This window comes from Dinoponera quadriceps, unplaced genomic scaffold (assembly GCF_001313825.1).
Source record: "Dinoponera quadriceps isolate SergipeBrazil2010 unplaced genomic scaffold, ASM131382v1 scaffold1578, whole genome shotgun sequence".
Taxonomy (NCBI): domain Eukaryota; kingdom Metazoa; phylum Arthropoda; class Insecta; order Hymenoptera; family Formicidae; genus Dinoponera; species Dinoponera quadriceps.
The window spans coordinates 315,868-334,116 of record NW_014555832.1 but is presented as its reverse complement, the minus strand read 5'-3'; the positions used below and the strand labels follow the sequence as shown (position 1 = coordinate 334,116).

General features: G+C 42.7%; 1 protein-coding gene and 1 long non-coding RNA gene across 3 annotated transcripts in view; one reads left to right on the top strand and one right to left on the bottom strand.

Moving 5' to 3' along the window:
* Positions 1-17,677, top strand: part of LOC106745513 — a 33,099-nt gene extending 15,422 nt beyond the window's left edge. The window contains exons 3-6 of the mRNA XM_014621186.1: positions 13,946-14,027; positions 15,662-15,790; positions 16,641-16,770; positions 16,843-17,677. Of these exons, the coding sequence (XP_014476672.1) occupies positions 13,946-14,027; positions 15,662-15,790; positions 16,641-16,770; positions 16,843-16,953 (452 nt within the window). The 3' untranslated portion in view covers positions 16,954-17,677. The remainder of the gene's footprint in view (positions 1-13,945; positions 14,028-15,661; positions 15,791-16,640; positions 16,771-16,842) is intronic.
* LOC106745514 lies at positions 8,410-9,838 on the bottom strand. Of its 2 annotated transcripts, XR_001374527.1 has the most exons (4): positions 9,577-9,838; positions 9,268-9,407; positions 8,857-9,000; positions 8,410-8,782 (listed from the first exon to the last, which is right to left on the bottom strand). It is a non-coding gene; the product is annotated as an uncharacterized LOC106745514 (long non-coding RNA). The 2 variants fall into 2 exon arrangements; XR_001374526.1 differs by having other exon boundaries at positions 8,410-9,000; positions 9,577-9,833.
* Positions 17,678-18,249: the final 572 nt, after the last annotated feature.

Genomic DNA, 18,249 nt, shown 5'->3' with positions numbered 1-18,249 from the left:
AAAGTAACATAGCGGCCATGTGTACTATCCGCAGCACTTTCTGTTCATGGATTCAACAAGGTTATTTTTATGTATTTTGACCCGCTGAATCCGAAATTCGAGATTGGAAGGCTGGGAAACGTCACTAACATCCGGAAAATTCATAATTATGAATTTTGAATTATGAATTTTCAAATTTTCCTATATCTTGAAAATCATGAAAGTAACATAGCGGCCATGTGTACTATCCGCAGCACTTTCTGTTCATGGATTCAACAAGGTTATTTTTATGTATTTTGACCCGCTGAATCCGAAATTCGAATCCGAAATTATGAAATTCATAATTATGAATTTTCCGGATGTTAGTGACGTTTCCCAGCCTTCCAATCTCGAATTTCGGATTCAGCGGGTCAAAATACATAAAAATAACCTTGTTGAATCCATGAACAGAAAGTGCTGCGGATAGTACACATGGCCGCTATGTTACTTTCATGATTTTCAAGATATAGGAAAATTTGAAAATTCATAATTCAAAATTCATAATTATGAATTTTCCGGATGTTAGTGACGTTTCCCAGCCTTCCAATCTCGAATTTCGGATTCAGCGGGTCAAAATACATAAAAATAACCTTGTTGAATCCATGAACAGAAAGTGCTGCGGATAGTACACATGGCCGCTATGTTACTTTCATGATTTTCAAGATATAGGAAAATTTGAAAATTCATAATTCAAAATTCATAATTATGAATTTTCCGGATGTTAGTGACGTTTCCCAGCCTTCCAATCTCGAATTTCGGATTCAGCGGGTCAAAATACATAAAAATAACCTTGTTGAATCCATGAACAGAAAGTGCTGCGGATAGTACACATGGCCGCTATGTTACTTTCATGATTTTCAAGATATAGGAAAATTTGAAAATTCATAATTCAAAATTCATAATTATGAATTTTCCGGATGTTAGTGACGTTTCCCATATTTCAATCAAAATGAATATCTCAAAATCCTGATGTGATAGAGCAATTCTGCGGCCAGATTTGAACTCAGTGCACCGAAAACCTTCGGAAAAGTATAGTCTGGTTTTTGGATAAGGAGGTCGGTTTCATTTTGTCGGCCTGTGTAATATTATGTCGACCGAAGCATTACCAACAAGCGAAATTTAGAGAAGTTAATTTACATTATCATGTAAAAGGTTGGTAGCGAACGTAAAAAATATTTCTAAATCTTTTCCTCGTATCTTGCGTATCTCTCGAACGACGGATAGTCGCAAGCGATTTCGCCGAAGAATAAAACATTCCCTGTAATCATTTATTAGCGAGAGTATCGCGGAACGTGTCTCTTTCCTTTGGTGAATCCGACTGAACTCTCGCGGCTAATGAGAGGCGATCTCGCAACTCGTCACGATGATTACCATAATCATTGTTTTGAAGTGGACGCCCCCGGGATGCGTCTTTTCGTATTTGTGATCCACTCCTCGTTGCGATAACGAATGTTATCTCGTGACGCAAGAAACATTAGGAAACGATGGTGGTTACACGCGTATATTTTATATAATCGCGACGCGTCATGCTTGGAGATATCGATAATAATGGCATCATTCGAGGATCTCTTTCTTTGAGAAATCATTATTCGCACTTTTGCACGCGGCTATATTATCATTAGTACAAAAAAAAAGTTCTATTTACTCGATCCTCCAATATCCCTTGGCAAATATTTACTAAAAGTAGAAATATAAGTGACTGCATGCAATATGTAGAAGAAAGACTTATTGTCCTGTTTACGACTCAATACAATGAGTATCACGCGCGACATAAACAGGAAGTCACGAATAGGTATCAGCGAAATGGTAGACTTTAAAAGTATAAATAGACGTTAGAAGGATAAATAAAGGAAAACGTCAATGTGGATAAAAAGTTGTAGAATTCTGAGGATTCAGACCAATTAAACGATCAATAGACTGGAAAGATTATAAAAGCGAGTGTAGTATCGAATAAAGTTCTGCTATTACGGAGCTACTTTATACTTATAATCGATTAGTCGATCAGCGATCTTCACGTGTTTCACAGATTTACAAATCTGATATTTCCTCCATAAAAGTAGACACTCTTATCAAACGGACTGTATATATGCCATCAAAACATTGTTGTGACAGGTATTAAATTCATAATATTGCGAGAATATCAGAATTTATTTTTAGATTTAATATTTACCGGACGAAAAAATCTCAATTTAAAAGGCACTTTACAATGGAAAAAAATGCTATATTCTGGTAAGCACTCCCTTAAAATTAAAGCCACTTTACAGTTGCATTCAGCAATTCATTTACAAATTAAGATGTTAGAAGTTATTAAAATTCACAAAAATATTATTTGTGTGTGACTACTACCAAGAGAAATAATTACTCGATCTTCCGTTAACGCTCGTGACATGAGTGTCGCGTCATTAAACGAGCGAATAAATACAGTAACAAATTACTTCTCAAATCAGCGCCGTTCCGTAGGCAAAGAGAGGCGACTTCTTCGCTCTATGCAGCGATATTGTCTCAATTTTCCGAAATGCAAATAGGAAGTCTCTGTCGGGATAAACGTTCGCGTGAAAAACGATGCATTTCGGCGCGTGACGAAAGAGAAATATGTTAATCTCCTTGGTCACGAGACCGTCGCTCTCATGTGATCTTATCTCGACGCGAATAATTATTGCTCGGTGATATCACACGCGTCAGGACGACGTTGAGGACGACAAGATTTTTATTACTTTGCATCGGGATTACGCGCCGGATGATCAACTGCGAAAACAATCGGGGCATTAATTGCGATTTATATATGCCCGATGTCGGGGATAACGAAGTGGCTAGTCGAGAGCAAACATCGTTTTACATAATTCGCGACATGTATAAGGTGAGTACTGAATAACGATAAAACGGCGGAAAATCGATATATTTTCGTAAAAAGGAAATTTGATCGAAAAAGTGGCCGATTGTAAAGAAGCGTTATTTGATAGTTACGTTACGCGAGAACGACTGTTTGAACGGTTGTGCGAACTACAACGTCCCGTCGCGACTAATCTAAAGGCGCAAATCAATTTGGCTCTCGCAAAGAGCTCGGCGAAGAGGACTCGCGTATGAATAAATAAGATCTTTCCAAATAGTACTATTTGGAAATGTTCATTTAATTTGTGTAAACAAATAGATTGTTATTTTTCTAATCTCGTAAATACCTTCTTAACTTTTCGCACTTTTCTCCGGCCTACAACGTCACATGAATTACGTCACGGAGCGGCGAACTGTAAAGAAATCACTGACGTTAGTTAAATGCCTGTCACAGCGACATGCACTCTGTGACGATGGACTCGTTGACCAGCGATAAGTCGATCGATCCGACGTATTATTATTATAGCGTCCTTTGCACGACCATACCTCGCACGTGTGCACCTTAATAAAGAAGGCGCGCGCGGGAAAAGCGTCTCGCAGGCGCCGCACGTATGAAAGTAACGATTCGCCCGTTTGCAAATAGATCGCAGAGAAAACGGCACGTGCGCTTCGTTTGCGTCGAAATACCGCAGCCGGTCGTTTGCTCGCACAAAAATATACACACATCGATACACATGTTTCTCTCTTCCCACGTGCGCTCGTCAGCCACCTGCGGTCAAATTCGCGAGTTTGCTAACGAACCGTTCGTTCGTGAGAGAAATACCGTGGAAACAATTCGGGAAAACCGGTCGAGCAATGTGCGTCAATATTTGGGGGGAGTGCCCCCCAATATCGCAGTTAGTCTCGATTGTTATGATTTTTTCAATTTATTCGAAATGAGATAAACTGGAGATTCGAGTGAGTCACACGAGAGTGAAGAAAAGTAATTCCTCTGAAAGATATCATACTGGGTTTCTTCGGTAGAAATGTGTCGTGATTCTCTTTTAAATTTACAACCATTTTTTTACACTTACATTCAATATTACAAATGAAGGTACTACTGCGTTCAAGTATTTACTACAACAAGCTGTTTAAATATACTTAAATCGATGAAAATATTACTTGATTTAAGAGATAATTACGTTAATTCTTAATTCTTTTATCTATATAATATCGTGGAAGACGCGCGATTATATTATGTGACTGATTAAAACTTTCCTCGTTCTGAATGAGAATCGATTCTTCGCTCCCAGAGAGTAGCTTTACACTTTATTGAATTTATGAAAGGCCTCAAGAATCATTGACGAAATGCGCCGGGGATTCACAGGGGAATATTTTTAACGAGCGTATTATAGCGGACCCCTAACCTTTTCCACGGTGGATCATTATGCAGCGACCTCGACGTTACGTTCACGTGCCGTTCAACTTATTAGACACGGGGAAAGCGGAGAAGAAATTCCGCGAGTCGTAGGAGGAAAGTCGATTTTTCCCCGTTGCAGCCACGCGTTCTCCTAACCTTTTGCATTTTTATCAAGACGCCCACTCTTGTGTGTACGATTTCGTAATAGCGACGTCAGAATCACGTTTCTTACCAGCGAAAAGTCTTTCTATATCGCTATATATAATGATATATATATACAACATTTTGTTTTAAACTTATTCCCTATACTTCATTCCTTTGGTGCCTGAGCAGCAATTGTTAAAACAGCTTATACGAATTTTATGTGTCACAAAATCGACAATTATCGGTAAACACGCACGATAAATAGCGGAACGTAACAACGATGATCTGTGTTTCCCACGTCATCGTGCGACGAGCACAGCGAAATGCCGATCTTACACATTTTTACCCGGAGAATTAATCGTCAGGATTTTTCACTCTCGTTCGTCGAGAGAACTGATCATCGCACGAGATCGATGCGCGATAACGTTTACGGAACGATATATCCGGGAAAGCAACATCCGTCCGGCGGCTGTAGTGTTCCGCTATAAATATTATACAGCCGTTATAAATCGCCCGACACTTTCTAGACATTTGAAAATGTCAAACCATGTTGCAAAGGTTTCATCGATGCAAGAATCGACGCTTCTTTCTCGAGGATATCTCGCGTTTCATCCGATCTCAGAACTTATTAGAATATTATTATTATTTCATTGTTTTATAATTCTCACTATGTTTTGAGATTCGATGTCAATTGATCTCGCGGGCTATCGGGTGGAGCAGCATTTAAATCAGGACAAAGATTTTTTTCGATCGGTTAATTAAATTACCGATCGAATTGTTGAACGCAGCCCTGGCGAGAGAGAATACCTTCCCCCAGGAGATCATCATCCATCCCAAGACTTCCTTTGAGGAAGGCCGCGGCTGTGACGTGAGAACTGACGCTTCGGCAGGAAATCGATAATTCAATATCTGTTCCGCAAACTTCCAAGACTACCGAGCCGGAACACATCGCTCGCCATTGACAGAAATAAAAATAACGATCCTCGATTCCAATTGCATTGCCGCGAATGAAGCCACGATCTTCCGCGAACCGCCGTGCCTTTCAACGCGCGGGAATTCTCAAATCGCATTTTGATCTCGAGCGAATCTTAAAATCTCTTCTGATTCATCGCAGTAAAAAATATTTTGTGCTAAAATCGGCTCTTGTTAAAATATTTGCGTCAGCATTAGTTAATTTATCATGTTATATTTATTTTATTTCAGTATTTTGCAGTGTGTTAAAATAATGTCAAATGTTAAAATTTCACATGTAAAATTTGTGTAGAGAATGGCAGAGCATACATGACACCGTGTGTACTTAAGCATAGTAACATCGAACATTTTCAATCGGAAGCATTATTTGTGCATTATGACTGTTAATAACTTGATGTTCTAGAGCAGCAAATATTCAGAAATAACACCCCTGATTTTCAGCGTTACTATACACGAAAACAATGCTGGACTGAAATATCCTTAGCATATTATTTATCCAAGTTAACGACAGCGGGAGCCACGCGTTGAGAACCACTACGATGCACGAACGGGCGCATACTGCGCCGCGTCAGCAGATGAGGAATTCGTTACCCCACCTAGGCGCCTGCGCCGCGCACCGCGGTTATAAAAGGACCCGCCCGACGGCGTCGAACTTCAGTCCGTTCAGCGGTATCGCCGAGTGTTTTTCTGTGTTAACTATCTCTTCGATTTCCGTTGCTTGCGACCGTTGTTATAGGACGCGTCGAGTTGCTTCGCAAAGCATCTCTTACGTCGCCCGGTGTCGCAGCTGTGTGTCGCTAGCGTGCGTTTTCGAGGATTCGATCGAGAGAAGAAACGTAAGTCGAACATTTTTACTGTTCTCGAAAGAGATTCCACCGACGCTCTCGGCCGGCCCCTTCCTTTGAACGGAAACGTTATTGTTCGAAACGAGCGGNACCTATCCCCCCCCCCCCCCCGTTGGTCTGATTTTCTACCGTAACTTTGCTCCTCGAGATGAGATTCTTTTAATCATCCCAGATTTATCGTTTTATTGCTCGAGGAAGATTGAAGAACACCGTTGGCTGGACTGACTGACGGCCGGCCTTCGTAAAGAACGGTGATCTACTTTCTCGAAGAGATTGCTCAATCCCGAGGATGTCAAAACAAACACACGGTATCGCAACGGGTTATTTTTCAGGACCGTTCGATTCTCACTTTATTCGTGCTTTTTCGGGCATCTTTCATGACATCGGCGCGTCTCATTCTTTGCGAAGCTGCGTAATTCTATTCTTGTAGCAGCGAAGAGAGACGCTTTCACCGCCATTTCGCTCCGAGAAAGCCAGCGATCTCGTGTGAGAAAGAAAAGTCATGTTGCAATACGCAAATTACGCGCCAGCGATTGTCGACAGAAAAGGGTGACTACGGTGAATTCGATGGACGCCCACATCCGGGTTATCTATTACAAAGCAAATTGCGGTAAAATCAGTCGAAAGCGCTCTTCGCTGTTTCGTTTGCGCGATCTCGCGAAATCGAACAAGAGTGAGCGAAAAATGAAACGCATTTTCATCGCGAGTCGTCGTCGCGATCTTCAGCTAGAAAGCTTCCAACATGACGTTTCGAGCGCAGCATCACAATCGCCGATTACTGCCGGGCAATAATTTCTGCTGACGCTGCGAAATGAGATATTGTTGATTTATTAGCGCGACACGAAACACACACGGTAAAAGATTTTCTATTAAAAAATTGATCCATTGAATCGGTCCATTGAAATTTAACTCGAACATGTGACAAAGTACACAAATATATATTAAGCTGTAACATATTCACTTTGTTTCTCTTCTTAACCCTTATCGGACTAGCTAGCTTTTTATGCGTGATTCTCACTAGGTTGTAGCTGGTTTCGGTGAATATACGAAAACGTCACCTCCTACGTGACGTACGACCGCAGCGACGAAGTATTGTTGTCACGTGACTTACGACCGATAAGGGTTAAGGAATGTTTCCCGTTATTATTTACCTTTTTTGTTTTTATCAATTTTGTACACATGGAAAATGAATAAAACAGAGGACTTTATTTTCTCGAATACGTTGAAAATTCACTTTGTCGTTAGAAGAAGTTTTTTACCGTATATATACACAACGTAAGAGAGGACATGAAATTACCACCTGACAGAACGGTGTTAAATAATCGGCCAATATCGCGAAGGAGCCTTTTTTCTCCGTTTAATTGTCGCACTGGTGGTCGCAGACGCGGTTCTTTCGCTTCGCTCCGCTCTTCTTCGTACGACGACGAACGAGCACGAGCCGCGAAGGGAATCAATACTCGCGTGTGAGTCGAGAGCGGGTTCGGCGCCCAACTGGCGGCCATCGACCGGAAGATTGCGCCGCATTCTACACGTTTCGCCGGGAAAATTCGGCCGTAAACATTTTTGATCGTACACATACAACGCAATCATATGGGTAATGAAATGTTTGCGATTAAAAGCAGCTCTTAAATTTGATCCTCGCAGCATAGAAATCGTATACATTCGACCAGTAGACTGACGAGATACCAATTCAGTACTAAAGTACGATACCAATGCTTTAAATAGGAGGATAGATATTCGTAACGTGGAGCTTGAATAGCTCAGCGGTAAGATGGGGGTGGGATGTTTTTCACCTCATATGACATTAACCTTCTAACGGCAAGGTGTGGTATCTAAGAAGATAGGATCGACCCCATGCTCTGTTTTCTTCATTTTCCATGTGTACAAAATAATAGAAGAAATAATATGAAACATTCCTCGAGAGAAAAAAGAAACAGCGCGCATACGCTGTCAAATAAACGATCCCACCTTACCATTAGAAGTACAAAGAATCGGTCGCCCACTGTTCACTAAGAATCGATACAGCAGTTATTTCCTATATGTGAAAGACAACTCTGTGACTGAATTTTCTGTTGCTTGAGGACCGATCCGGTTGTAGGAAGATTCCCGCGAGAAGTTTCTACCGAATCAATTGTTTCCACCGAGTTTTAATGTAGCTGAATGTTCTCAGTCACGGCAACAGGGACGTCATTTCTCTTCACCGAGTTTTCATCTAGTCTTTATTGTAGGAACTGTCTTCCATGTACTTGAGGAGTCGCTCGCATAATTCCGGCGGTGTTGAACAAATTCCCAGAATAAACAATCAGTTTGTATTGTTTTAAACACTCGAATGAAGGAAACTTGAGGAGGCTCGCGAGCACATATGAAAGAGAGAGAAACTTAACTTTAAAGTAGGTGTACCGCTTTCAAAACAAACGACGCAGTTATCGACAAGGAGTGCAATGGGGTCGCGCGCGTCGACAAGAAACGTCGGAGGAACCCGTTACCGCGGCCACCGGCGGAATTTTAATTTCTCAATCCTGTTAACGACATCCTCTCTTGTCCCACGCGTGCGGAATGCATCTCATAATTGTACCTGCGATGCAATTATTTTCATCGATTTTACATCTTGCATGTTTATTTGTTTTCATCCGCTATTTTGTGCACAACCTTTCCTCCCCTCCTATTCGCGCCGAGACGTTCCAGCCGACCTGATTCCATGTGTGTGGGTGTCATCCAGAATAGCCCGGGGGTCGATCGATATCCCCGCGCGCACCGTGCATACTCTCGTGGGTTGTTGGCCTCATTTTCACCCTGCGAGAAAAAAACGCCCGTTCACAACGGAAACTAGACCGACAATCGGCTTTCGATGGATACGGAAAGAAAAAAAAACGCTCATTTTTACCCAATCGCTCGTGACATATCGCGTATTCTCTCTCGGTGTAATAATACCCGACGTTTAGTTTCTCGGTTGAAAAACAAAATGAATCTGCTGCTGCTAAAAGAGAGAGAGAACCAGCTCCTTGTTGAGCTTCGTTGATTCAATAAAAAAAAATAAAATAAGCGAAGACGCGCACTCACCTTGACTTTTAAGCTTTCTCTCTCTCTCTCTCAGTTTCTTCTGCAACTTTAGTTGGTGCACTGAGGAAAAAAAGTGCTACCGTAACATCGGACTTGATTCAAGTAAAAGAGTTACTGCAATACTCCTTGGCAAGTATTTACTAGAATTAAAAATATAATTGACTCTACATGATGTTTATTCCGTGTAAGTAAATGTTGCGTAAAATAATAATTACAAGTATTAAATCTATAATACATTGAGAATTTATTTGTAGAAAATATTTATTCTGTTTAGAAAAAAAAATGATATCATTAACAAATAATAATAACTTGATCTTTTTCTACCGGTAACCGAGCCTTAATAGCTCAGGCTGTTTTGCTGCCACATTCTCTTTACACACGCTCTCTTCTATTCCCAACTGTCTACTAAACGGAACGAAAATACTACGCCTGTGCGAGCGCGGCCGGTTGCCAACAGTTCGCGGACTGGTTTCGCGTCTCTCGAGCTAATCTTAGGATTTAATTGTTCGCGCGCGCGCGTTAGAGAACGGCAGGAGACGACCTGCTCGCCTTCAACGAAGGAATCGTGTCGCACGGAGCCGAAGGTGAGAGCTTCGTTTATTCGAGAGAAAGGAGAGAGAGAGACGAAAATATACGGCGAGTAATTAAATCAAACGCTCTTTTATGCAATACTTGCGTTTAAGTACCACTTCGTGTCACTTAATGACGCGGGACGGATCAATCGACAAGAGCACGTGATTACATTATTCGATATTTTCCCCAAAAGAATGCGTCGGTCTATAGTCTTAATTAGAGCGCGATCGTTAATGTCGCGGCATATATATCATTATGAGACGAGCAATTAGTCCGCGGTCCTTGAAAGTTAAACTCCTCGCGAATGGACGTTAGTCGACGACCGGCTAATTTGCCGGTAATTACTCGCGCGTTAAGGATATCTCGCGATTTCATGAGTAGCAGCGAATGGACGAAAGTGCGGATGAAACTGGATCGTCTATTTGCCGTCGCGTATGCAAGTGCGAGGACTCGCACAGGCTAGAAAGTTGCCTAAATTTAGCGAATTCCCGTTATTCATACGTACAAAGTAGTCACCTATATTCCTCATCTTTCCGCTGAGAGCAAAAATAGTTAATATTACTAGAATATTTTCAGGAGTCAACACTTCTTGTTCCAACGGAAATGTAATATAAAAATACTAGAAAAATATTTACTAATAATAAATTTACTTGAATTCTTTTATTTAAATGAACAATTGCAAAACTACAAATTTAAGAAAATATATTTTCTCACTTGAAAAAAATGTATTTCCTAGGATAAAAACATATAAATAAATATATATTAAATAATATTATTTTATATATCATTATTATTAGTACTCACCGAATATAAATCATTTTCGTTCTATATACGGAGAAAATATTATTACAGTAAAAAAGTTTGCAACGCTGGATTATATCGGAACTATTATCGAAATTATTATGTGTTATAATCTTTAATGATGTCTACGTCTCACTAAAGATTACAACACACATAATTTCGGTATGGTCCAGCATATCCAGAAAATTTTGTGATATAATTTTTACTACAGTATTTTCTCAGTCCAGCGATATGCAAGATTATCGTCAACGACAGTAGAGAAGCACGAGTCCTCCTGACTATAATTCATTCACTATGCGACATTATAGTCATTTTTTCCTCCCCCGAGAGTGACGTCGCCGCGGTGCCATCGTCAGCCGACACAAGCTGATCTCTCTTCCGAGGGGCGTTATAAATAATCTCGGCGTCATGCCCATCTACGTCGCGGTTACGGCGTCATCGTAACCCCCCTTCGCTCGCGGAAAATCCGCTCCGTAATTCACGCGTCGGCTCGATTTGACGAACGGAAGCCGGCGGGCGAATTGAAATCAACTAACGAGCGAGCTTTTATCTTCGCCCGCAACGGGATTCTCCGAAGGAACTGTGTCGTCTATGCGGCGCAAAGTGTGTTCGGGGATAAACCGCTTACGGGATTGTCCTCTTGAAATAGTTCGCGAGAGGAAAGCTTGGAACATATGTGTGAGCACGCACACAGCGAATGCGACGTTCAAATAATCCGGTTATTTATAGCGACCGGCCTATAGTTTGCGGTCTATAGTTCTATTTTTGCGACAGCTCACTAACGGCCGCGAGGATCTCTCGTTTTATCCTCGACGCGGTATCCTTCCATCCGCTTTTTTTTTTTTTCACGCGATCGTCTCGCTGAAATTCGAGAAACTGACTTTTCTCGCAACCATCGTAATTCCGGAATAAATTCCACGTAAAGCGTCCATCTCGTTTGCGAGATGAACGCTTATGTAAGGATCGCATTGTACCTGCTTCTCAAGAAGAGTCGGTGCGCATACAGAAAGAGAAATAGAAGGAGAATTCTCTCTCGCGAGATGTTGGCGCCGCGTTTCTCGAGAAATTACGTTACCTTCGCAATTGATCCACTGAGTCATCGTCGTCAGCTTGGCGCTGCGACCGAGTTGCATCGTGTAGCGTTACATTGTCGCGCGTACAGCCAAAAATGACACTCCACTGATAAATGTTAAGTAAATTACGAACGAACCGAAGCGCGCGTTTACAATGAATCTATGATTATTGTCTCGCATTGATTGAAATGCAATTTTTTTCGAAGGAGATACGCACAGAAATTATTTTTTTCCGCAGGACACGTTTGTGCAAAACGGCAATAACTGCACGTAAGAGCAAGCTAAGAAGTTAAGCTCGAAAAAGAGAGATCCTTAGGGGGGAAAAACTCCTCTCCTCCAGAGAAATTAACTAGTAAAAGTAAGCAATGCTTAGAGGACGTTCGTTGTAGTATATATTAGATAAGCTTTAAAGACTCGCTCACGAAATATTTCGTTCTTCTGGGAAAAAACGTGGAAAGCAAAATACGCATTTACACTGTTGTAACACGCCGTGCGAGCGTGCGCCGCGATAAATTTTTATCAGAGCCGCGTGATCCTTTTCTCCGTTATCGCCGTTTCAACGTCGGTCGGTTTAATCCGTCGGGACTTACTATTATTAGCCGACGAACTTTGCATTCTCGCGGCCGATATATCGATTACTACATCCCGAGGAATGCCGGGAATTCGCTTGGCCGTGTGCCCACGATGGTTTTATCAGTGATTACGCACGCTAACACGATTCTACATAGCGCGGAGGATTAATAAATGCATCGATCGACGCAGCGTCGACAGTTGTGCTCGATACGAGCGATTCCCGCCGGCTGAATCATTCTGGAAAATGACGAATTTTCCGTTGCCTGAGAACATTCGTGGCTACGAAAGATTCCAGAGTATCACATTTCTCATCGCTCAATTTTCATCTGCTCCTTATTCAGTTTTTTTTTTGTTTTCATTCCGATGTTATCCGCTGCATAATCGGCGAACTTGATAATTTTCTTCAAAAGTCGATCGTCATGGGAACGCCGCGACTCTTATCATTATGTTTGCCTCCCCGTCGCGCGTTTGATCGATACGCGCACACAGAAATAATTCATGAAGCTAACCGGTGCATTTATTTTGAATATACATCGCGGAATGCCGGAGGAATTCCTTATCGCTCCAAGTTGTCTCCGCCGTTCTGAAAATCCTTGACATTTTTCATTTCGCGAGATATGCAGTTTCGTAATGACTTTCCGGACGACTCGTTGTCGCGCGATTCGTGCATTTGCAACAACTTGATGTATCACCGTGTGGAATTAATCGCGAAACAGAGTAGACTCGAGCGCGGGATATATTATCCTTTCACGTCTGATCGCACTTTCTTCTCGCCTGGGTTTCAGAAAATTGGCAAGAACGACGCTCGCGGTTGCGTAACATGTGACGGAAATCGTAAGGCTTTATCGATATCGCAAAACACGCTCGTCGATATGCTTTCTCGTAGAAAGCAAAAGCGCGGGTTTCATGCCAAGGTGAGATCACGGTGAAATCCGCTCTGTCCTTCGCGCGCGCGATACATAAATCATTGAATCCCGTAATGTTAGCGCGTTACATAGCGGTAATTTCTATTAACGATACACATCCGGAAATCTCGAGAAAACCATGACTGATCGCTCGACACTTGAAATTGCCGATGTTCTTGAGAAAATGATCATCGAAATTTCTCGTGTTTTTCCTCGTCTCGTTAATCTCATCGAATCTCGCTACTCGCTTAGCGAAGTACGATGATAATAACGTTACGTCCACTCGAACCGGTGACGCGATTGCGATTTTAAGAAAAAAAAAAAAAAAACTGGTGCTCAAAGGAACCCTTCTTCTTTGTCGTGTTCTCTCTTTTCGAGTCATTGATTTAGAAGCGGAACCTTGAGGGGAAACTACGACGTTGAATGTTAACCGCAGGCCTTGGTCTTTGAGATATGAAGCACATTCTGATGAAATCTCCCGAGGTGATTTCCTGATCTCTTTTTCTCGCTCTCGCCTTAACTATATGCATGACGATAGGTTCGACGTGATCATTATCGGCGTTATCGGCCGGGGGATTTCCCGCAGCGCTCTTGTTCGTCAGCAGCATTCCTCGTATGCGTGCGCAAAAAGTTGTTTTATTTGTCTATCATTATAATATCGGGACAACCTGTCGGTGTGAGTTTACACGCTCGTTAAAAGAGGCGGAAAAATGGAAAAATTGCTCGTTATCAAGTTTTGTTTCTGTGTTGCAGGAGTCACCAGTCAGTCGAATCGGCAACCCAACATGTCGGTCACCTCTGTGCAACCCAACACGGACAGCCTGTCTCGCCACGGGTGAGTAAAGAGATCCTGTGCATTCGATCCTTTCGCGACGAAAACGAAGAAAGAATAATAATACGCGAACAGTCGAATCTCAAGGTCCGTAAAATTCGTTTTCTTAGGAATCAAATTTTAACAGCGTATCGATCGAAACCCACATACGTAAAGTTAGATATAAAAAAAAATTACAAGATCATTTAATTTCCCACAGCACAGATATTTCAGTCTCTTCGTGAGCGACTGTCTTAAATGGTCCGTCGCGGAAAACTCGTGTCGCCCGAGCCACTAGATCGTCGTTTCACGGCGATTTTTCTGTCCGACACGTGGCTGCGATTCGTTACGCGTTGCGCAATCGTATCGGCGCTCTTAATAACGTGGGTAATTAGCGTTAAAGGAGAACGACAAAGACGGGTTTCGCAGTTTGATCGAGTCCACGATTTCCGTCCAAGTGGCATAACTCAACTTCCTACATGGCCGACGCATCGCCGGAAACGCCAATTAAGGGACGTTAAGAGGCGTCTCGTTACGTCAGTCTTGAGGATCTCGCGGAAAAGTACGATCGATTTGGATGGCGCGATGAGACGTTTCTACACTGAGAAAACGGTCGGATTGATATCATCATGTCATTTAAGAACAATTTTTATAAATTGAGAGAAAAAATATTATTTTCGAACGCGACGACGAGTTTTTCTCACCCGCGTAAAGGACATTTTTCTTTGTCCTCTCGAGGAGACCTACCGCGTTTACGTAACGGAAAAGAAAAGGAGAACGACCGTGCCGATCGCACCTTACGATTACGGTCATTCAAGAAAGCCAGTCGCGGCTTTTGTGTATCTACATGGCTGTGTCGAATTCGTGAAATACACACACAGGACGAACGGCTCATTACGCGTGTGTTCACGTCGCCGTCACGTGGAGGAGACGTTTTTCTTCCCGATTACCATATGCGCACACCCATTCGAGTTAATCCGTCGAACCAACACACTGGCGCCTCTTTCTTCGCCAGGTTCAAGGCGGTTTGCGTACTAGCTTCGCTAGAACTTGACGAATTGTCCCGTGAATGTATCGAAAAAACTCCTTCGTAGCGTTTCTACGCCGCTGGAGCTGCGATCGTTTCGAGGACTTCTCCAATTGCACGGACAAAAATTACTCCGTTAGTAACTGAATTGGTGTTGTACGAACGGAAAAATTCCTTTACACGGGAAAAAAGTTAGCATTAATTCAAGATTTGTATTCTTGCTTATATTATAATATATAAGAATTGTGAATTGATATTAATTTTTTGTAGGAAGTTTCTGCTCTATAGAGTTTTTAATGCAGCTGAATATTTAACACGAATGGTCTCAGTCGTGATAACAAAGATATCACTTCTCGAGTTTTCATCTATTCAGTTGCGAAAGCTGAGATTTTTCCCGTGCGAATGTAATTCTTTGTTGAATCCCAGCGAGATCATAGAACCGTTGCGTCGGATAGTTCAGTTTTTCCTCGTTGCCTACTCAGAATTCAGAGGATAAGGATTTACCGGAAAGAAAGAAAGGAAGAAAAACCGTGCGATCGCGAAATAACGATGAAACAAAATTCCGAGGAAAGATATTCTCTCCTAAAATGAATTTTAGGGGGATCGCTCACACAGATCGCTTGATTTGCAGAAGCAACATCTCCTTATGCCATAGCCTGTGCGGGAGCGTGGACGACGGCCTGCAAGGCTCGCATCCCCAGTATCAGGACACGATTGTCACGATAGAAGAACTGCGGGCCCAGCTGAACTCCTGCTTTACGTAAGTTTCCCGAGATGACGAATTTAATAATGAAAATATCGAGGAAGAATTCGCTCCCTCAGAAGCGTCGTCCCTCCATCGAACGGTGGATTCGAATTGATTGGGAGTTACGAGCGTAATCGAATGTCGCAAGGGGATATAAATCGTGTCTCGCAGCTGCCACGCGGAATCCTACGGAGCGTGGGAATTAATTGCAAATTACACAACGAGAGACGTAGTCTCCGCTCAATGGATCCAGAGTACAAACGACGATGACGCATCATCGAGAGAGATTTTTTCCTCCGAAATAAAAAATTTATTTACCGGAGTAAGGATTGTACTCTTTGAGTACAATTAAAAGCGGTCATTCATCTACAAACATGAATTTTAAATTTCTACACCCTGTAGTAACGCGCAGTTTGAATCGCTTCTTCACTCGACGCGTTATCGATACTGAAATGAGGCTAGTGGGTGTATATCCAGTGTTGATCCGGTGGTAAATCGGATACCCCACATTCGACCGACGGAGCGAGCCGCCCGTCGTATCGCGAATCAATCGGGGGAAACACATGAAAAAGTCAGCCGTTTAGATAAAATGTCGAAACCACCTTGTTGTTTTCCGAGAAAACACTTGTCAATTACTACAATTATGTGATTATCTCTGAAAAAAAATCTCGTCGTGTGTACGTCGCAAAATTAACCCGATCTTTTATCATGATTTTGTCAATATTAATTTGACGACTTATTGTCCGAGTGTGTTGAATCGATCATTTTGGTTCTCTCGCTCCGCGAAAAAATGTTTTTTTTTTTTCAGGCGAGTTGTCGCATAACGTGCGCAATCATCTACTATCCTGTTTTTCTCTTCTTTTAGATGCGGGGTGTCGTGGAGCGAGGAGCACGTCTCCTTGGACTGCAGCGAGTGCGGCGGCTACTCCCTACAACGGCCGTGCCCGCTCTGCGACGGTCGCTGCCATACCGCGTGGAAGCGTGACCTCACCATGGTAAATGTGAATAACGCGTTGCTGGCCGCTGACCTCAGCTGGAAAAATCGAACGTCTCTCTCCGTGTTACAGTCGCACGCGAGTGGCAAGGCGAGATGGATCGGCGAGTGCGGCCTGAGCTGCGGACCCTCGCTCGAGGAATCGCTGGTGCCCGCGTTGGAGAAGTTGCGGGCCACCTCGTGAATGACGTCGGCCGGCCGCCGAGCCACCGACAATGCACAAGACTTAATCCATCACTCCATAGCGTCACCCACCACCACCACCATCGCGTGTGAGAGGAACCACCGAGAGAAAGTGTGAATGCGTGATATGGATTATGTTCCTGACGAGAGAGAGAAAGGAAGGCATCTCTTTCTCTCCGAGTCGTCGTCATCCCGGCGGAAACGCAATGCTACACGGGACTTTCATCCGGTTCTTCTTCTTTCGCGTAAAATCCCCTTTCTTTATCGCATTTGTTATGGTTTCAAATGGCTGAGATAGTTTCACGAACCTTCTCGCGCGGAGACACGTCTGACTCTCTTTTCAGAATCTTTTAGAATTGTAGATTCTAAACCGAACAGTTTTCGGCGGTATAGACGTGTGTAGCATTGATGAGAAGTCGGTTAGACGTGTACGACACACTCGAATAATTCCATCTGCGTCTCGCATTTATCCGGCTTGCTGTATATATAAATAACGTTCGAGAGAGAGAACGGTTAGCGCAATTTTTATCATTCTTCATCGGGTGTTTTTTCATTTCTAGATTCCCCAGCGTGTAGTTCTCGCAGTGTTCTATTCCCATACAGTACATTTTACCGTAAATGACGTAAGGACATCCTCTGGGCGTTCTTTGTGGATGCTGTGCTGTATGGGCTATATGTCACGGTTACACGATAATCCACTTTGACGGTTTCTTCTCTTTTACACAGACGGAAATCGTTCTCTGCATTTTTCCCGTCGGACTTTCAGAGATCTTCGTTCCTATACACGTAATATCCCGAGGAGCCCGGACTTTACTTTTTTACGTAACACAAAGAACCTCGGCCTCTCTGTCGCGAAAGGAGCGCGCGTTTGCATTATGCGAATTTTAGGATAATTATTACTAGATTGAGAAATTCATCGACTCTGATCTTAACGGCGCAAAAGCCGCACGAGAGCGACGTATCCGCGATATGCTGAATTGGAATTTCGCTTGATCGACGAGAGGCGATTCCAAGCTTTGCGGATGTATAATAAACGATGAATTTTAGTCCAAATTGTCTCTCCCCTAGTGAGAATTCGATGTTTAATCAATGTAACCGCGGTTTAACTGTCATAGCCCTAAGGATCGGCGAATTTCGAGAGATATCCACTCTCTGATTGGTTGTGTTTGTAGCGCCGTTCTTGCGTGTCCTTTGGAGCGATCGTCAAGAGGGGAAGAGTCACTCACTCATATCCGTCTTGTGCCTATCAATTTCCGCGAGTTTCCTTGGGCCTATGAAAGTTCGAAACGAGATCCGA